This window comes from Pelobates fuscus, chromosome 2, assembly GCF_036172605.1.
Source record: "Pelobates fuscus isolate aPelFus1 chromosome 2, aPelFus1.pri, whole genome shotgun sequence".
Taxonomy (NCBI): domain Eukaryota; kingdom Metazoa; phylum Chordata; class Amphibia; order Anura; family Pelobatidae; genus Pelobates; species Pelobates fuscus.
The window spans coordinates 427,124,239-427,138,890 of record NC_086318.1 but is presented as its reverse complement, the minus strand read 5'-3'; the positions used below and the strand labels follow the sequence as shown (position 1 = coordinate 427,138,890).

Below are 14,652 nucleotides of genomic sequence, written 5' to 3'. Positions count from 1 at the left end.
ATAATGAGTGCAGCGTGAGTGTATAATGAGTGCAGCGTGAGTGTATAATGAGTGCAGCGTGAGTGTATAATGAGTGCAGCGTGAGTGTATAATGAGTGCAGCGTGAGTGTATAATGAGTGCAGCGTGAGTGTATAATGAGTGCAGCGTGAGTGTATAATGAGTGCAGCGTGAGTGTATAATGAGTGCAGCGTGAGTGTATAATGAGTGCAGCGTGAGTGTATAATGAGTGCAGCGTGAGTGTATAATGAGTGCAGCGTGAGTGTATAATGAGTGCAGCGTGAGTGTATAATGAGTGCAGCGTGAGTGTATAATGAGTGCAGCGTGAGTGTATAATGAGTGCAGCGTGAGTGTATAATGAGTGCAGCGTGAGTGTATGAGTGCAGCGTGAGTGTATGAGTGCAGCGTGAGTGTATGAGTGCAGCGTGAGTGTATGAGTGCAGCGTGAGTGTATGAGTGCAGCGTGAGTGTATGAGTGCAGCGTGAGTGTATGAGTGCAGCGTGAGTGTATGAGTGCAGCGTGAGTGTATGAGTGCAGCGTGAGTGTATGAGTGCAGCGTGAGTGTATGAGTGCAGCGTGAGTGTATGAGTGCAGCGTGAGTGTATGAGTGCAGCGTGAGTGTATGAGTGCAGCGTGAGTGTATGAGTGCAGCGTGAGTGTATGAGTGCAGCGTGAGTGTATGAGTGCAGCGTGAGTGTATGAGTGCAGCGTGAGTGTATGAGTGCAGCGTGAGTGTATGAGTGCAGCGTGAGTGTATGAGTGCAGCGTGAGTGTATGAGTGCAGCGTGAGTGTATGAGTGCAGCGTGAGTGTATGAGTGCAGCGTGAGTGTATGAGTGCAGCGTGAGTGTATGAGTGCAGCGTGAGTGTATGAGTGCAGCGTGAGTGTATGAGTGCAGCGTGAGTGTATGAGTGCAGCGTGAGTGTATGAGTGCAGCGTGAGTGTATGAGTGCAGCGTGAGTGTATGAGTGCAGCGTGAGTGTATGAGTGCAGCGTGAGTGTATGAGTGCAGCGTGAGTGTATGAGTGCAGCGTGAGTGTATGAGTGCAGCGTGAGTGTATGAGTGCAGCGTGAGTGTATGAGTGCAGCGTGAGTGTATGAGTGCAGCGTGAGTGTATGAGTGCAGCGTGAGTGTATGAGTGCAGCGTGAGTGTATGAGTGCAGCGTGAGTGTATGAGTGCAGCGTGAGTGTATGAGTGCAGCGTGAGTGTATGAGTGCAGCGTGAGTGTATGAGTGCAGCGTGAGTGTATGAGTGCAGCGTGAGTGTATGAGTGCAGCGTGAGTGTATGAGTGCAGCGTGAGTGTATGAGTGCAGCGTGAGTGTATGAGTGCAGCGTGAGTGTATGAGTGCAGCGTGAGTGTATGAGTGCAGCGTGAGTGTATGAGTGCAGCGTGAGTGTATGAGTGCAGCGTGAGTGTATGAGTGCAGCGTGAGTGTATGAGTGCAGCGTGAGTGTATGAGTGCAGCGTGAGTGTATGAGTGCAGCGTGAGTGTATGAGTGCAGCGTGAGTGTATGAGTGCAGCGTGAGTGTATGAGTGCAGCGTGAGTGTATGAGTGCAGCGTGAGTGTATGAGTGCAGCGTGAGTGTATGAGTGCAGCGTGAGTGTATGAGTGCAGCGTGAGTGTATGAGTGCAGCGTGAGTGTATGAGTGCAGCGTGAGTGTATGAGTGCAGCGTGAGTGTATGAGTGCAGCGTGAGTGTATGAGTGCAGCGTGAGTGTATGAGTGCAGCGTGAGTGTATGAGTGCAGCGTGAGTGTATGAGTGCAGCGTGAGTGTATGAGTGCAGCGTGAGTGTATGAGTGCAGCGTGAGTGTATGAGTGCAGCGTGAGTGTATGAGTGCAGCGTGAGTGTATGAGTGCAGTGTGTGTGTGTGTTGCAGAGCCTTGGTGGGGGATGGGCAATTTTTTTTTATTATTATTTTAATATTTTTTTATTATTATTTATTTATTTAATTTAATTTTGTATTATTTTTGTATTATTTATTTAATTTTTCTTTTTTTATTATTACTAATTGTTTTTTTTTTCGTCCCCCCCTCCCTACTTGATACATGGCAGGGAGGGGGGCTCTCCTTCCCTGGTGGTCCAGCATTGGCAGTTCATTGGGGGGCTGTAAGAGAGTTTACTTACCTCTCCTGCAGCTCCTGTCAGCTCTCTCCTCCTCTGCGCCGTCCGTGCAGCTCCCTCTGTCAGCTCCCAGTGTAAGTCTCGCGAGAGCCGCGCTTACACTGGGAGCTGACCGAGGTGCTGAACGGACGGCGCGGAGGAGGAGGAAGCTGACAGGAGCTGCAGGAGAGGCAAGTAAACTCTCTTACAGCCCCCACAGCCCCTGTCTGTATTATGGCAATGCAAATTGCCATAATACAGACTATTGACTCGAGTATAAGCCGAGTTGGGGGTTTTTAGCACAAAAAATGTGCTGAAAAACTCGGCTTATACTCTAGTATATACGGTATCTCTCAGGCACAGGAGAGGAGTATGTTAGATGTTTGCTTGTAACTAGTCTCCTCTCAGGTCCAGGCTGATGGATGTCCTGTTTTGAGTGGGCATGTTTGACTGTATCTAGATTGTAAAAAAGCAGGCCATTTGGCCAGATTAAAGTATTCCAGCTTGTACTCCCAGAACTATGTGTCCCCTGGTTACTGGGAGGAGAAAGGGATAATCACTGTTCCAGTGTGTAGGATTTAACTGGGAAAGGACTAGAGCTAGTCCTTGTAAGGACTAGAGCTCCCAGGACGCCAGTGCCTTGGGGTGGACAGAGCGAGTTCCCCATTCGGCTCCAGGAGGGAGCGGTTCCAGAGCCCCAGTCAAGCCACAGCGACTGTAGGCAGAGGTGCTGCGGTTTGTCCCCTGTTCTAGCTAGGAAGCGGTCCTTGGCGGAGATACCCAGTCAAGAGTACAGGGAGCTCCGTTACTCTTAATTGCACTCTAAAAATCACATACTTCTCATACCATTCAAAATGGATGTACAGTTATATGCCATGCATATATGGCATCAGAAACCACGGACCCCTTACACACACTAGTTTGCATACCATTGAGTGCAGGTGAGTGGATTTAATTGATCTAGTGGGGACTGGGCTAGAACAAGTAGTTGGCACTTCTTTACCTGCTATGCAGCCTCCACTGTGTTACAAAATCACATCCTTCCAGTGTTCCTGCATGGGTACAAAAGGTACCAATGTGGTCTGGTAAGACGCTAATTGCATGGCAGATCGATCTTCAATGTGAACCAGTTAGTGCACCAAACAGCCCAACGTTACACTGCTCAGCGGGCCCCTTACTAGATTACCGCCATTAGCTTTTTGATATATAGTCTACTAAATATTGGGAGACCTAGATACAGGGATTCAGACATTTTCATGTCTTGTGGTTAGTGCCCAGGGTTTAAATCTTATGGTCCTCATTGACTTGCACTACCCCCCAAAAACTATACAAATATATAAATAAAATAAAAAAATCTGCAATAATCGGGAAGACATGGTTTCTTCTCTTAGACTCATTTAATCATAATTCTTGTCACTCCTAAACCCCTTCTATGAAAAAAGGCAAGTAACCTACGTTCATTTTACCGTAGGAAAGCCAGAATCCATTATTACAATGCACATCCCTCCTGAACACGCTATATTCGTCTAAGAGTGAATCAGAACTTTCTCAACTGATTGTGATGGCAACAGACAGCCACCCATCCTGGAATAAAAGGGTTTGGATGCTTCTTTAAGGTACATGTTCTGCATGTGTTATTTTAGATACATTGTAATTATACCCTCCATTGATCCCACAACCATGTTCTGTTACAAAAAACAAATTGTAACTCATGAAGCATCACTGAAGGCCACTAGAGGGCAGTATTACTCCGGAAAATAAGTGTATCTGGCTCGTGTCATAGGACTGATGGAAAACACACAGCCTTCTATAGCGCTTTCCCTTTCATCTTGTCCTTAAATCACCCAACAACATTAATTGAAAAGCAGTATCTATTTCAAGCACAAGCATAAATTACATTTCCTGGGGTAAACAAACACCACCGAACGCCTTCCTATAAGTACGCCAAGGACGGATTTGAATTTGATTTGTGAAGATTAATAAAAAGATGCCGACGCAGCAGAGGATCAGGCAGTCTTTCCCATTGCTGGGGAGAGGACAGGCCCTGCCAAGCGTTACGAGACATCTCACATAAGACGCCAAGCGAGACAGCTTTTTACATTTCAATGAGGAGGGTTTTTTGTTTTACACAATTTCATCCAAATCTTCTAAATACACCGCAATCGCAACAGTAAAATGTAGATCATCATCTAATGAGGAAAAAAAAAAACTACAGAAATGAATGAAAAAATACCTGCAGCATTAAAAGTTACTGCGTGCAGTTTGAAGGACTATGTATGTATGTATGTAAATACAGAAAAGACTGAATTGCAACTCTTGGATCATTCCAACAATACCCGGTTTCATGATGAACCCTGGCCTCTGCCTGTGATGAATCTCTTAAAATATGGAGACAATTAGACAAATAAATGCTGAGAGATTTAGGAGATTTGTAGTTCAATACTTGGCAGCTAACAAGACATACATTACCTTGCTGAATAAATAAATTCACGTTTTGTTTTTTTTGTTGTTCAAGTTGCTCCTAACGATACCTTTTATATATGGTGCTTGGAGTGTTCGTATACACTTTTGTTTTACAATAACCTTAAGATACGTTATCCTTTATCTAGCCCTGGGACAGTTTACTGAAATACAAAGCATAATATTCTTACTACTATCTGAAAACATCTAATCTAGGGAGAAGTAAGTCATTCTAGTCACTAGGGGGAGCCATCATTCAACACACTAAAGCAAATTGCATAAACCTTATTGAATATCCCTGATACTGTGCAGAGTGCCTCTCACGTGTACTCCAAAATGGAAAGCTATCACGGTAAAATATATAGATTAACAAAAGTGAACAGCTTTATTCATAAAGTACAAAAATATTATATATATATATATATATATATACACACATATATATATATATATACACACATATATATATATATATATATATATATATATATATATATATATATATATATATATATATATATATATATATATATATATATATATATATATATATATATACACATATATATACACACACACACGTATATACTATGTCCTGATGAAAGTTCTTTGAGTTGAACTGAATATATAAAATACACTAACTCTTAAAATCCCCAACTTCCCTTAAAAACAGTAGGGACAGGGAAGCTTTACTTTTCACTGACTGTGCACCATTCTTGGAATAAAAATTGTTTCACGGAAAGGTCACATGAGCGTCTGAGCCGTGACTGGAACAAGCTGGCTCCCAGCTGAACGAACGGTAAATCGGCTTACCAGAGTCCTGCGAGTTCAGTACTTCTAAGGCATGCATCATGGCACTGGCAAAGACATTGGCATCCTCCTTGCTCCCAAAATTGAGACCATACACCTGTCTTGCATCTCGCCACTGGTGGAAGGTCTGGGTGGCTTGGTTATATTTAAGTCCTTTAGGGATGGCACAGTTGATCACCACCTGAAGAACACAAACAGAATTTTAGTTATGTGTCAACATTATACACAGAGAAAAAAGAAAAGGAAATAAAAGGGAGTACCTTATATTAATAATAAGAGGAAAAAAAACAAACTCTTGCAAATTAAAATATGGAGGGTCTCTGTGTTGGCTCAAACAAAAGGCACGCAATCACAACAACAACAACGGTAGAGAGAGGAACTTTCCAATGAACACAACAGGGGCCAAATGTACAAAGACGTACATATTCAACATGTCTGACCGCTTGCGGACAAGATAATAAAATATAGGGAAATCAAAGGCCTGCAAACAGAAAGTCACAGGCAGACCCTTAAGAGAGCGACAAACTCACCAAAATCTGCCTAGACAGACATTTTCCCTAACAACTGGGTCCATGTCACTCACACTTTGCACATCCCCCAAAAATACAGATCGTTGTTCTATCACTGGGTTTCAGCAAGAGCATAGGGAAGTAAATCACTTGGAACTACAGTGGACAATAACCACTGCTATTTACTTATATAGCACAAACATTCTGCAGTGCTGGATCTAAACATTGCACTTTTTTTATTCAATGTTTCTCTGCAGATTTTCAAAAGGGAAACACATTTCTGAATAGATAACACTGAACTGCAATGTTTTACACAGACAGTAGGAGTTTTAAAGGGAACAACGGAGTAAGTCAGGAATGAGGCAGCCGGGTAAAGTGAAACCACAAAATGCAGAGCAGACAGCAGGACCATAGAGCAATTTCGTAGATAAGAAGCAGCTGGAGTAGGGGACAGAAAGTGGGCAAGAAGCCAATAGACATATGGCAGGTGAGTGAGTGTCCGAGACCAACTGTAAGACTGCAAACCAGGGACAATGGGGCAGATTACATTACAGCAATTAGGCCTGATCGTCCCAGCATGCAACCTGTTCTTACTAAACAAACTATTTCAAGGCCTTCAAGTCGAATCCAACTTTTTTGGTTTAGGCATTTCCCTTGTTTGAACCTTTGTTTTTTTTTTTTTTATAATAGAAAACAAAAATATTAGAGATATTAAATTCTCCGAATTTGCCAGTGAGGTGGAGTCCGGTGCATTTAACCCTCAGATTGGTTCGGACAGAGCTCCTCACAAACAACGGGTAAACAAGCTTAAAGTGCAGGGCTAGCTCATTGGCTGAGAGAGTGTCAGTCGATCACTCTCAGCCAACGAGCTACGCCGAGCAGCTCAGACAACTTCCAGCTCTTTGTCAGAAGTAGTGAAGGCAAGGAGTGTCCCTGGGGAACTGCATGCAAGAGGTCAAACCTTTTAAAACTGTATCACTCCTTAAAATTGGGTCACCATGGCACCATAACAGCCACAGAGCAATGGGGCTGGGAGTGCTGCGTTGGTAAACCAGGTATTTAAGGAATATTGTTACGAAAACAGCTTTCACTTTGTGAGGGGACCAGCTGGAACATTGGACAGTTTTTTAAAAGATCGAAACAATGTTTGAAGGGGAGTTCAGAGAAATATTTGATATGTCAAGTTTAATATGGAAATAAGAGCTAATAAAACAGTTTTGGTATATCAGTGATTGCAATATATCAACTCAAGGCCTTAGATATGAACAGTATATATCATCCTGAAAACACTCATGATGTAAGAACTGCCTTTGTACATAACCACTAAGCATCCACGTTGAGAAGCCACTTTCCTAATCAATGCCACGCTGTGTACAAAATCGGAGATTAGACGGCAGTCTCTGCAAAAGGCCCTCTACTATTCATTAGACACACACTGAGCATTTATATACAAAAATGCAGAGGTGAAGCTCAGACACCTGGGTTTTTAACACTTCACATCCCACTTCCAGAAGACTTAAAACCAGTTACTTACTTTTCTAACCAACATAAAGACATTTGTTTAGTCTCAAATAGTACTCATCAATAAAACTTGTAAAATATTTGTAAAGTAAAACAGTTAATACAGAGGGGAAATATGTCTATATAACAGACAAGAGGTAGAGATATAAAATATAGGAGGTGATCAGCGCTTAAGGTAACATTAGATATACATACATTACAGATCCAGTATCTAGTACATAAATCTATCAACACAAAGCGAGAGACAAATTATGGTGCAATACAATTAGTAGGCTTAAAATGAATATGTATGGGTCAAGTGCACACACACACTTTTTAGAGGTATAGATAAGTGTGGAGTGAAACAGTAACAAATCAAGTCACGTGACAAATTGGGATGGAGCCTATCGGCACGTGACTTAGCTTTGAAATACATTATTTTTTTTATTTTTTTTATCTGACTAAAAAGGCCCAAACAGAATGAGGATGCATTCATATTCCATTCAGGCCTTTGTCATCAGATTCTCAAATTTCAAAGCAGAGTCACGTGATGTGCTATCCTGACCCGCATCATATGACTGTTTCTCTCATTGTTTCACTCCACGCTTATCCCTCCCTCCAGCCTTCTATATAAAACATATTTCCCATCTGTATTAACGGTTCCTTACAAATATTTTACCAGTTTTATGATATAAATGAGGAGTTAATTTGTGTAAACACTAGGTCATGTGATCCCAATACAGGTCGCATGACCTATAACAATTTAACAGTGAGTTTAAAATATTTACATGCCCTGCATAACACAGAAAGCCAGGTACTCCTGTAATTCACTTGGAAAAGCCTATTGCATAGGTGTAACGTGTTGTGGATTTTTAACGACTTGTTTTTATTGGTAAAATAAAGTATTTTGTTTGGCTCATACTTTGTATTTATTTAATAACGATATATTACCATTTTCTGGGAAATCTTCCACTGCAGACCTCAACACACCTGATACTCGGTGGGAATATATTGAGTGGCTCAGCTAATCCCATAAATGTGAGTATGGCACTTACACCTTTTTATTTATTCAAACGAACGGAGAGTACTGTATTGGGTTATTTTTCTTCCTGTTTTTACGTTCATGCTGTTGGAGAGAAGTTTACAGATAATATAGGGATCATACAACCCTATGCCAGGACCTCAGAGCTTGACATCTCCAACTGTGAGTGCATTCCTATTGTTTTGAATACTATCCACATAGTGACAGTATCACAGCACAACCTGTTGTGTTTTGTTGTTTATTCCCTTTTTGGGGTCCTGGGGACTCCCCTATTTGGAGTGCCTGCTGCCTTTTGAATAATTAGTCTAATTTGTTTAGCGCTGATCCTTCTCTAGGTTTCTGTTCCCTCCTCATTTTCAGCCTGCTTCTTGGCATAACTTCGTAATAGGATATTTTTTCAAAAGATTAGACCGTTTACCAGTGATTTGATTCCAAAGCAAACACTGCTCAAGCCAGGTGTCTAATCTGGTGTCTATTTTAGGACCTTACTAATTCCTCTTTTGCTGGACAATCGATGAAAATCCACTGGTTACCTGGTTATTTCGTCTTATACGAAGAAATGTGGAATAGAGAACACGCATACTTATAATTTTTCCTTGTGTTTAGCTTTTTTTTTTTTTTTTAAAGAAATTCTCGCTCAGAGAAGCCAGTACTTTTTAGGACAGTGTTGGTAAATCATAACACCCCATTTTCTGAACTACATTTCACATAATACTGGCTGGGCATCATGGAAGTTGCAGCTCTGAAACATCCAAGGTGTCAAGGCTAGCCATTACCGTTTATATCTTTAAGATTACAAAGGGAACAATATACAAACAAATACATTTACAGAACATGGATTTCATAGCCACTGCTTGACTTTAGAGATTATTTACTAAACCGTGAATCGTGTTGGTCTGAAAGCAAACCTGCAGAGTGTGGGTGTTTCTATCAGTGAGTTAGATCATTTTTCCAAGCGGTTAATCCGGCAGACTTTTGCATGTGTTTTCAGCTCAATGTATAGTGAATAAACGGTTTTGATGCTTGAACTAAAAGGAGTGCAAAATTACCTTTATATCAAATTGGGTTTAAAAACTACACAATAAAATAGCTTCATCTGCTCAAAGTTACTTGAATAAAGCCAGCACCAGGTTTATTAACCCCTTCATGAGAGGTGACTTATCAGGACTCAAGGTAAGAGCCTGAACCATTGCCGTGTGCAGCTGCCACTGTGGTAGGAAAACAGTGTGAAAGCTTGCAACACAAAACACTGCAAGTGAAGAATGTAACAAACCAGAAATCCTTTTAATGTAGACTAGTACTGCAAGTAGATGGCACTGATTAAAAACAGTCACCACCCAGAGAGCGATAATTCTCAAATAAATCCACAAACCAACTAAGATTACGGTAAAAAATGGACCATACACCCAGGCAAGCAATGAATGAGCACAGCTTTTCAAATCGGGTAACATCACACCGCAAACAGACATGAACACAATCCATTCATATGTCCCCAAAAACCCAACAGGCCTACACAATGATCACACTTCACTTCCAGGGAATAAACGATCACAACATAAACAGACTTATAGAATGCATTATAAATGCAGGCAAATACAAATAAGAAAAATAAAATAAAAATCAACTCTCATTAGAGGATCCTAAAAATACCCAGGCATTTCAGTTTCTGCTGCAAACTATCAGGAAGTGACCCAGCCAGTCATAATGGTCACTCCAAGCACCATAACCACTAGAACTTATTATAAGCATTATTGGCAATATGGCCACATTGTGCAGCACTGAGATAGAAAGCAGCTCTACTGGCTGCCTGAGTGGCATTACTAGGCATGCCTTTGAAAAGGCAGTGTTTACAGTGCTCAGCCTGCAATTACTGGCAAGACAGCAGAACCACTACATAGTGGTTCTGGTGACTATAGTGTCCACTAGCATTTTCCTATGAAAATCGGTTTACAAAGTTTAACCACTTGGCTGCTGGAGATGCAAATCTACAGATTTACAGAATGCTCCCCTCATTCTGCTCAAGTCCTGCCAGTGAGAGTATCATCAGAAGAGTATCGGGTTCCTTTGCGTTGGAGCGGAAATAGAAGTTTTAGTTTTAATCCAAAGCTTTACCCTGGAGGCAGATCTACTATACTTTGTATGCCGACACCAGACATAAAGGTTGCAATAACTAGATCACTTAATGAAGAAGAGATTTCGGTGCGAGCACCTTTCTTAAAATGACACTAATACAAAGATCTCACATCCACATTGTGCAGGCATCACATGAGTAGAGACACACATTACTTAAAGCACCATACAGTCTTGGAATCCTAGGACTGCAGAGCCACTGAACAGGACATTATTCCACACCACCTTTTCAGTGGCCTGGTGCAGATAAAAAATAAAAAATGATATCTGTGTGTAGGGGGTACAAAAAAATAAATTAAAAAAAATATATACAGTAGGTGTCTTTTGGGAACAAGCAAGGCTCTCACCTGGTGATCCTGAATCTTCCTGCCCACAACCCTGAAGGTGTTGTTTCCTGTGTGATGGTAAATGTGAACTCTACTAAAACCCGTTGAACCTCCAGCCGGTATCCACTTTTTGTTGGCGTCATCATAAACCATCACAGCAGCTCGCGCCTGGCAGATGCTCTGTTCACTGAAAAAACGTGAAAGAAAAATTAGCTTAAGTTAAAAAAAATTTCCATCCAGCTGGACATCATTCCCATTATAAAATGCATGTATGGTATGATCTGTATGTGTAAAGCATCCATACAGAACACAACACATCCCTACTTTCCTTCGGCTTCTCTAAACATTAAGTATGAACACAACCATTCAAATGATTCTCAGCACTACTCATATCTTCCTCTTGTGTCTCCTTCATCCGTCCTCACACTATGCATACTATTTGCCCAATCGTTCATGTAAACACTAAACACTCTATAACGTTTCCAGATTTTTGGCATTTTGAGACTGATGTTCAAGGTGTCTTGTGCACATCTTTCAATCTTACACTTTTAAGTCAGTCAGTGGTTCCCAAACAAGCCCTTGTGACCTGGGAAAAGCAAGTATCTCCATTGGGGGAAAAAACAGAAATACATAAATCCTGGATGATTGCTTGGTCACAAGGACTGGTTTGAGAACCAATGCTTAAAATTTTTTAAGTTTTCAGAGATCAGCAACGAATTTGCAAACAGGTTTTCGTTTAATAAAATACAATGGCTAGTAAGGTGTGAATTATGATCCTAAGACCTATCATTATGGTAAAGCAGACGTACACCCACATCTCAGTCCCCCAACCAAACAAGACACATTCTTCAAATATCTCACCATGGTCTATAAAGCACTCCCCTCATTGGACCACAATATCTAGAACTGGACTCAGAACAAAAAAAACTAGAGAGACCTAAAAACCAAAGCTTGGGAATCAGATGAGTCCTGTCAAGCTACGAGAGTCACCCTCATCCTTGAAGATGCCATCCTGCCCCTGTTGGGCTTATTCAGCAATGTTATGTTTATCATAACTGTTATTTATTTTTATTTGCCTCTTTATGTTTTCATGTTTTTCTGTACATATATCTCTTATCTTGTGTGCTGAGGGGTTCTAATAGCAAGACAGTATAGGTGGGGTCACACATGTTGTGTAGCACTATTCCTCCACTGTTAACCACTTGACCAACTGATTCCATGCATTTAAGAGTTAAACTTGCGACCCTTGACTATACTCCATTTGCCGGTGTAACTCTGCTTAACATACATATTGCCAGTTAGTTGGACACAATGGTATAGCCTGACAATATTTCTCAACGCTTCAGACCTTGTCATGTCATGACCTTACTCATGTTCTTCTCAGTATTTGTATTACTCTCAATGTCCCATTTCCAGCTAGTTTGTTCTTGAATTTTTAAAATGGTGTTGACCCTTTGATATACTCTGATGTCTTGTAGCGATTAGCATGCCTCTACTGTACTGTTATTCTTCGCATAATCTATACCGAAAGCACCACAAAAATAAAGAATACCTTTTATGAGGGATAGTCCCTATTTTAGACTAAAATCCCTCTGTCCCAACCTAATGTCCCTCTTTTCTATGAGCTCCATACTCGTTTTCCTGGCACTAGAGTGCCCTGAGGGTGCCCCCACCCGCCCGGCTCTGGAAAGGGGAAAACGGTTAAAACGTACCTTTTTCCAGCGCTGGGCGGGGAGCTCTCCTCCTCCTCTCCGCCCCGTCCCGTCCCGTCGGCTGAATGCGCACGCGCGGCAAGAGCTGCGCGCGCATTCAGCCGGTCGCATAGGAAAGCATTTACAATGCTTTCCTATGGATGCTTGCGTGCGCTCACTGTGATTTTCACAGTTAGAATCACTCAAGCGCCTCTAGCGGCTGTCAATGAGACAGCCACTAGAGGATTTGGGGGAAGGCTTAACCCATTTATAAACATAGCAGTTTTTCTGAAACTGCTATGTTTATAAAAAAAAATGGGTTAGCCCTAGAGGGACCTGGCACCCAGACCACCTCATTAAGCTGAAGTGGTCTGGGTGCCTAGAGTGGTCCTTTAAGCAAAGTTGCCAGAAAATGCAACTTGGCAAAGAAAGAAATGCAACATGTTTTTTACTGTCCCCTCCCCCATTACTCTGCATTAAAACCCTTTGAACATTAGAGAATGAGTAAGAAAGAAAGCATGAATGGAAAGAGGGGGGTATGGATCAGAATGGCCGAGAGTTTGCCAAAGTAAAGCTAGCACACTTCAAAGCGGTTCGATACGGAGGGAGTATTCTGCCATGAATCCGCACTACAAACAAATTATTCAAAGCAATACAGCAGGGGTGACTGAAGCTAGCTAGCCTTTGGCTGGCAAATAATTCTGGGAAAATCAAATGCAAGGATGTCCAAGCTTGGCCCTCCATCTGGTATACTTTAATGTGATCTAGGAGCAGACCATCTAAAGGCAAGTTAAAATTAGGCAGTACCAAAAGTATCATGACAGTTCTATTTCCTTCGTTTTTCATGTATGCCCTGGGGAACAGATGGTATAGTATATCTCAATGGTATAGACATCATAAATGAACAGCTATGTGGACACTGCGGGGAAGGAAACCTGCATAACAGATCTGAACAGAGGCACCTGACCAGGTATAAACTGAACCGAGGCAATAAGCGTACAGTCTGTAAATTACATACCGTATATACTCGAGTATAAGCCGAGTTTTTTAGCACATTTTCTGTGCTAAAAAAAACCAACTCGGCTTATACTCGAGTCAGAGTCTGTATTATGGCAATTTACATTGCCATAATACAGACAATTGGGCTGTGGGGGCTGCAGAGATCTTACTTACCTCTCCTGCAGCTCCTGTCAGCTCTCTCCTCCTCCGCGCCGTCCGTTCAGCACCTCGGTCAGCTCCCAGTGTAAATCTCGCGAGAGCCGCGGCTCTCGCGAGACTTACACTGTGAGCTGACAGAGGGAGCTGAACGGACGGCGCGGAGGAGGAGAGAGCTGACAGGAGCTGCAGTACAGGTAAGTTACAGCTCTGCCAGCCCCCCTCTCCCCCCCACTGAACTACCAATGCCACTGGACCACCAGGGAAGGAGAGCCCCCCTCCCTGCTATGTATCAAGCAGGGAGGGGGGACGAAAAAAAAAGATAGTAATAATAAAAAAAAATAATAATAATAAATAATAATAAAAAAAAATAATGATTAAATTAAATAAATAAAAATAATAATAAATAATAATAAAAAAATTAAAATAATAAAACAAAAAAAAAATTGCCCACCCCCCACCAAGGCTCTGCAACACACACACCACTCATACACACGCTGCACTCATACACACACGCTGCACTCATTATACACACACTGCATTCATTATACACACACTGTAAATAAATATTCAATTAATATATTTTTTTTAGGATCTAATTTTATTTAGAAATTTACCAGTAGCTGCTGAATTTCTCAAAACTAGATAGGTGGTGGCACTTATACAGAGGTCTAGATAAGGACCGGTGGATCAGTGTCACAATGCCCTGCAATAACTCTCCCAGAAGGGAATAACCCTTTATGTAAGTAAATAGAAAGAGAAAGGAGGAACCAGAGAGAGTCCCTGAGGTGGAGAGTTATAATAAGAAAATGGGGAATCCCTACCTTTAATAATCCTAAGGGAAAAGAACAAACAATGGGGAAGGTACAGGACAGGTTTAACAGGAGTAAGAGGTGATACCAACAGTCAAAGGACAATTAG

General features: G+C 41.7%; 1 protein-coding gene across 1 annotated transcript in view; it reads right to left on the bottom strand.

Annotated features, from left to right (window-relative positions):
- ENAH (ENAH actin regulator) overlaps positions 1-14,652 on the bottom strand; it is a 104,866-nt gene that overhangs the window by 45,444 nt on the left and 44,770 nt on the right. The window contains exons 2-3 of the mRNA XM_063444065.1: positions 10,907-11,072; positions 5,382-5,559 (exon numbers count right to left, since the gene is read on the bottom strand). Coding sequence (XP_063300135.1) covers positions 5,382-5,559; positions 10,907-11,072 — 344 coding nt within the window. The remainder of the gene's footprint in view (positions 1-5,381; positions 5,560-10,906; positions 11,073-14,652) is intronic.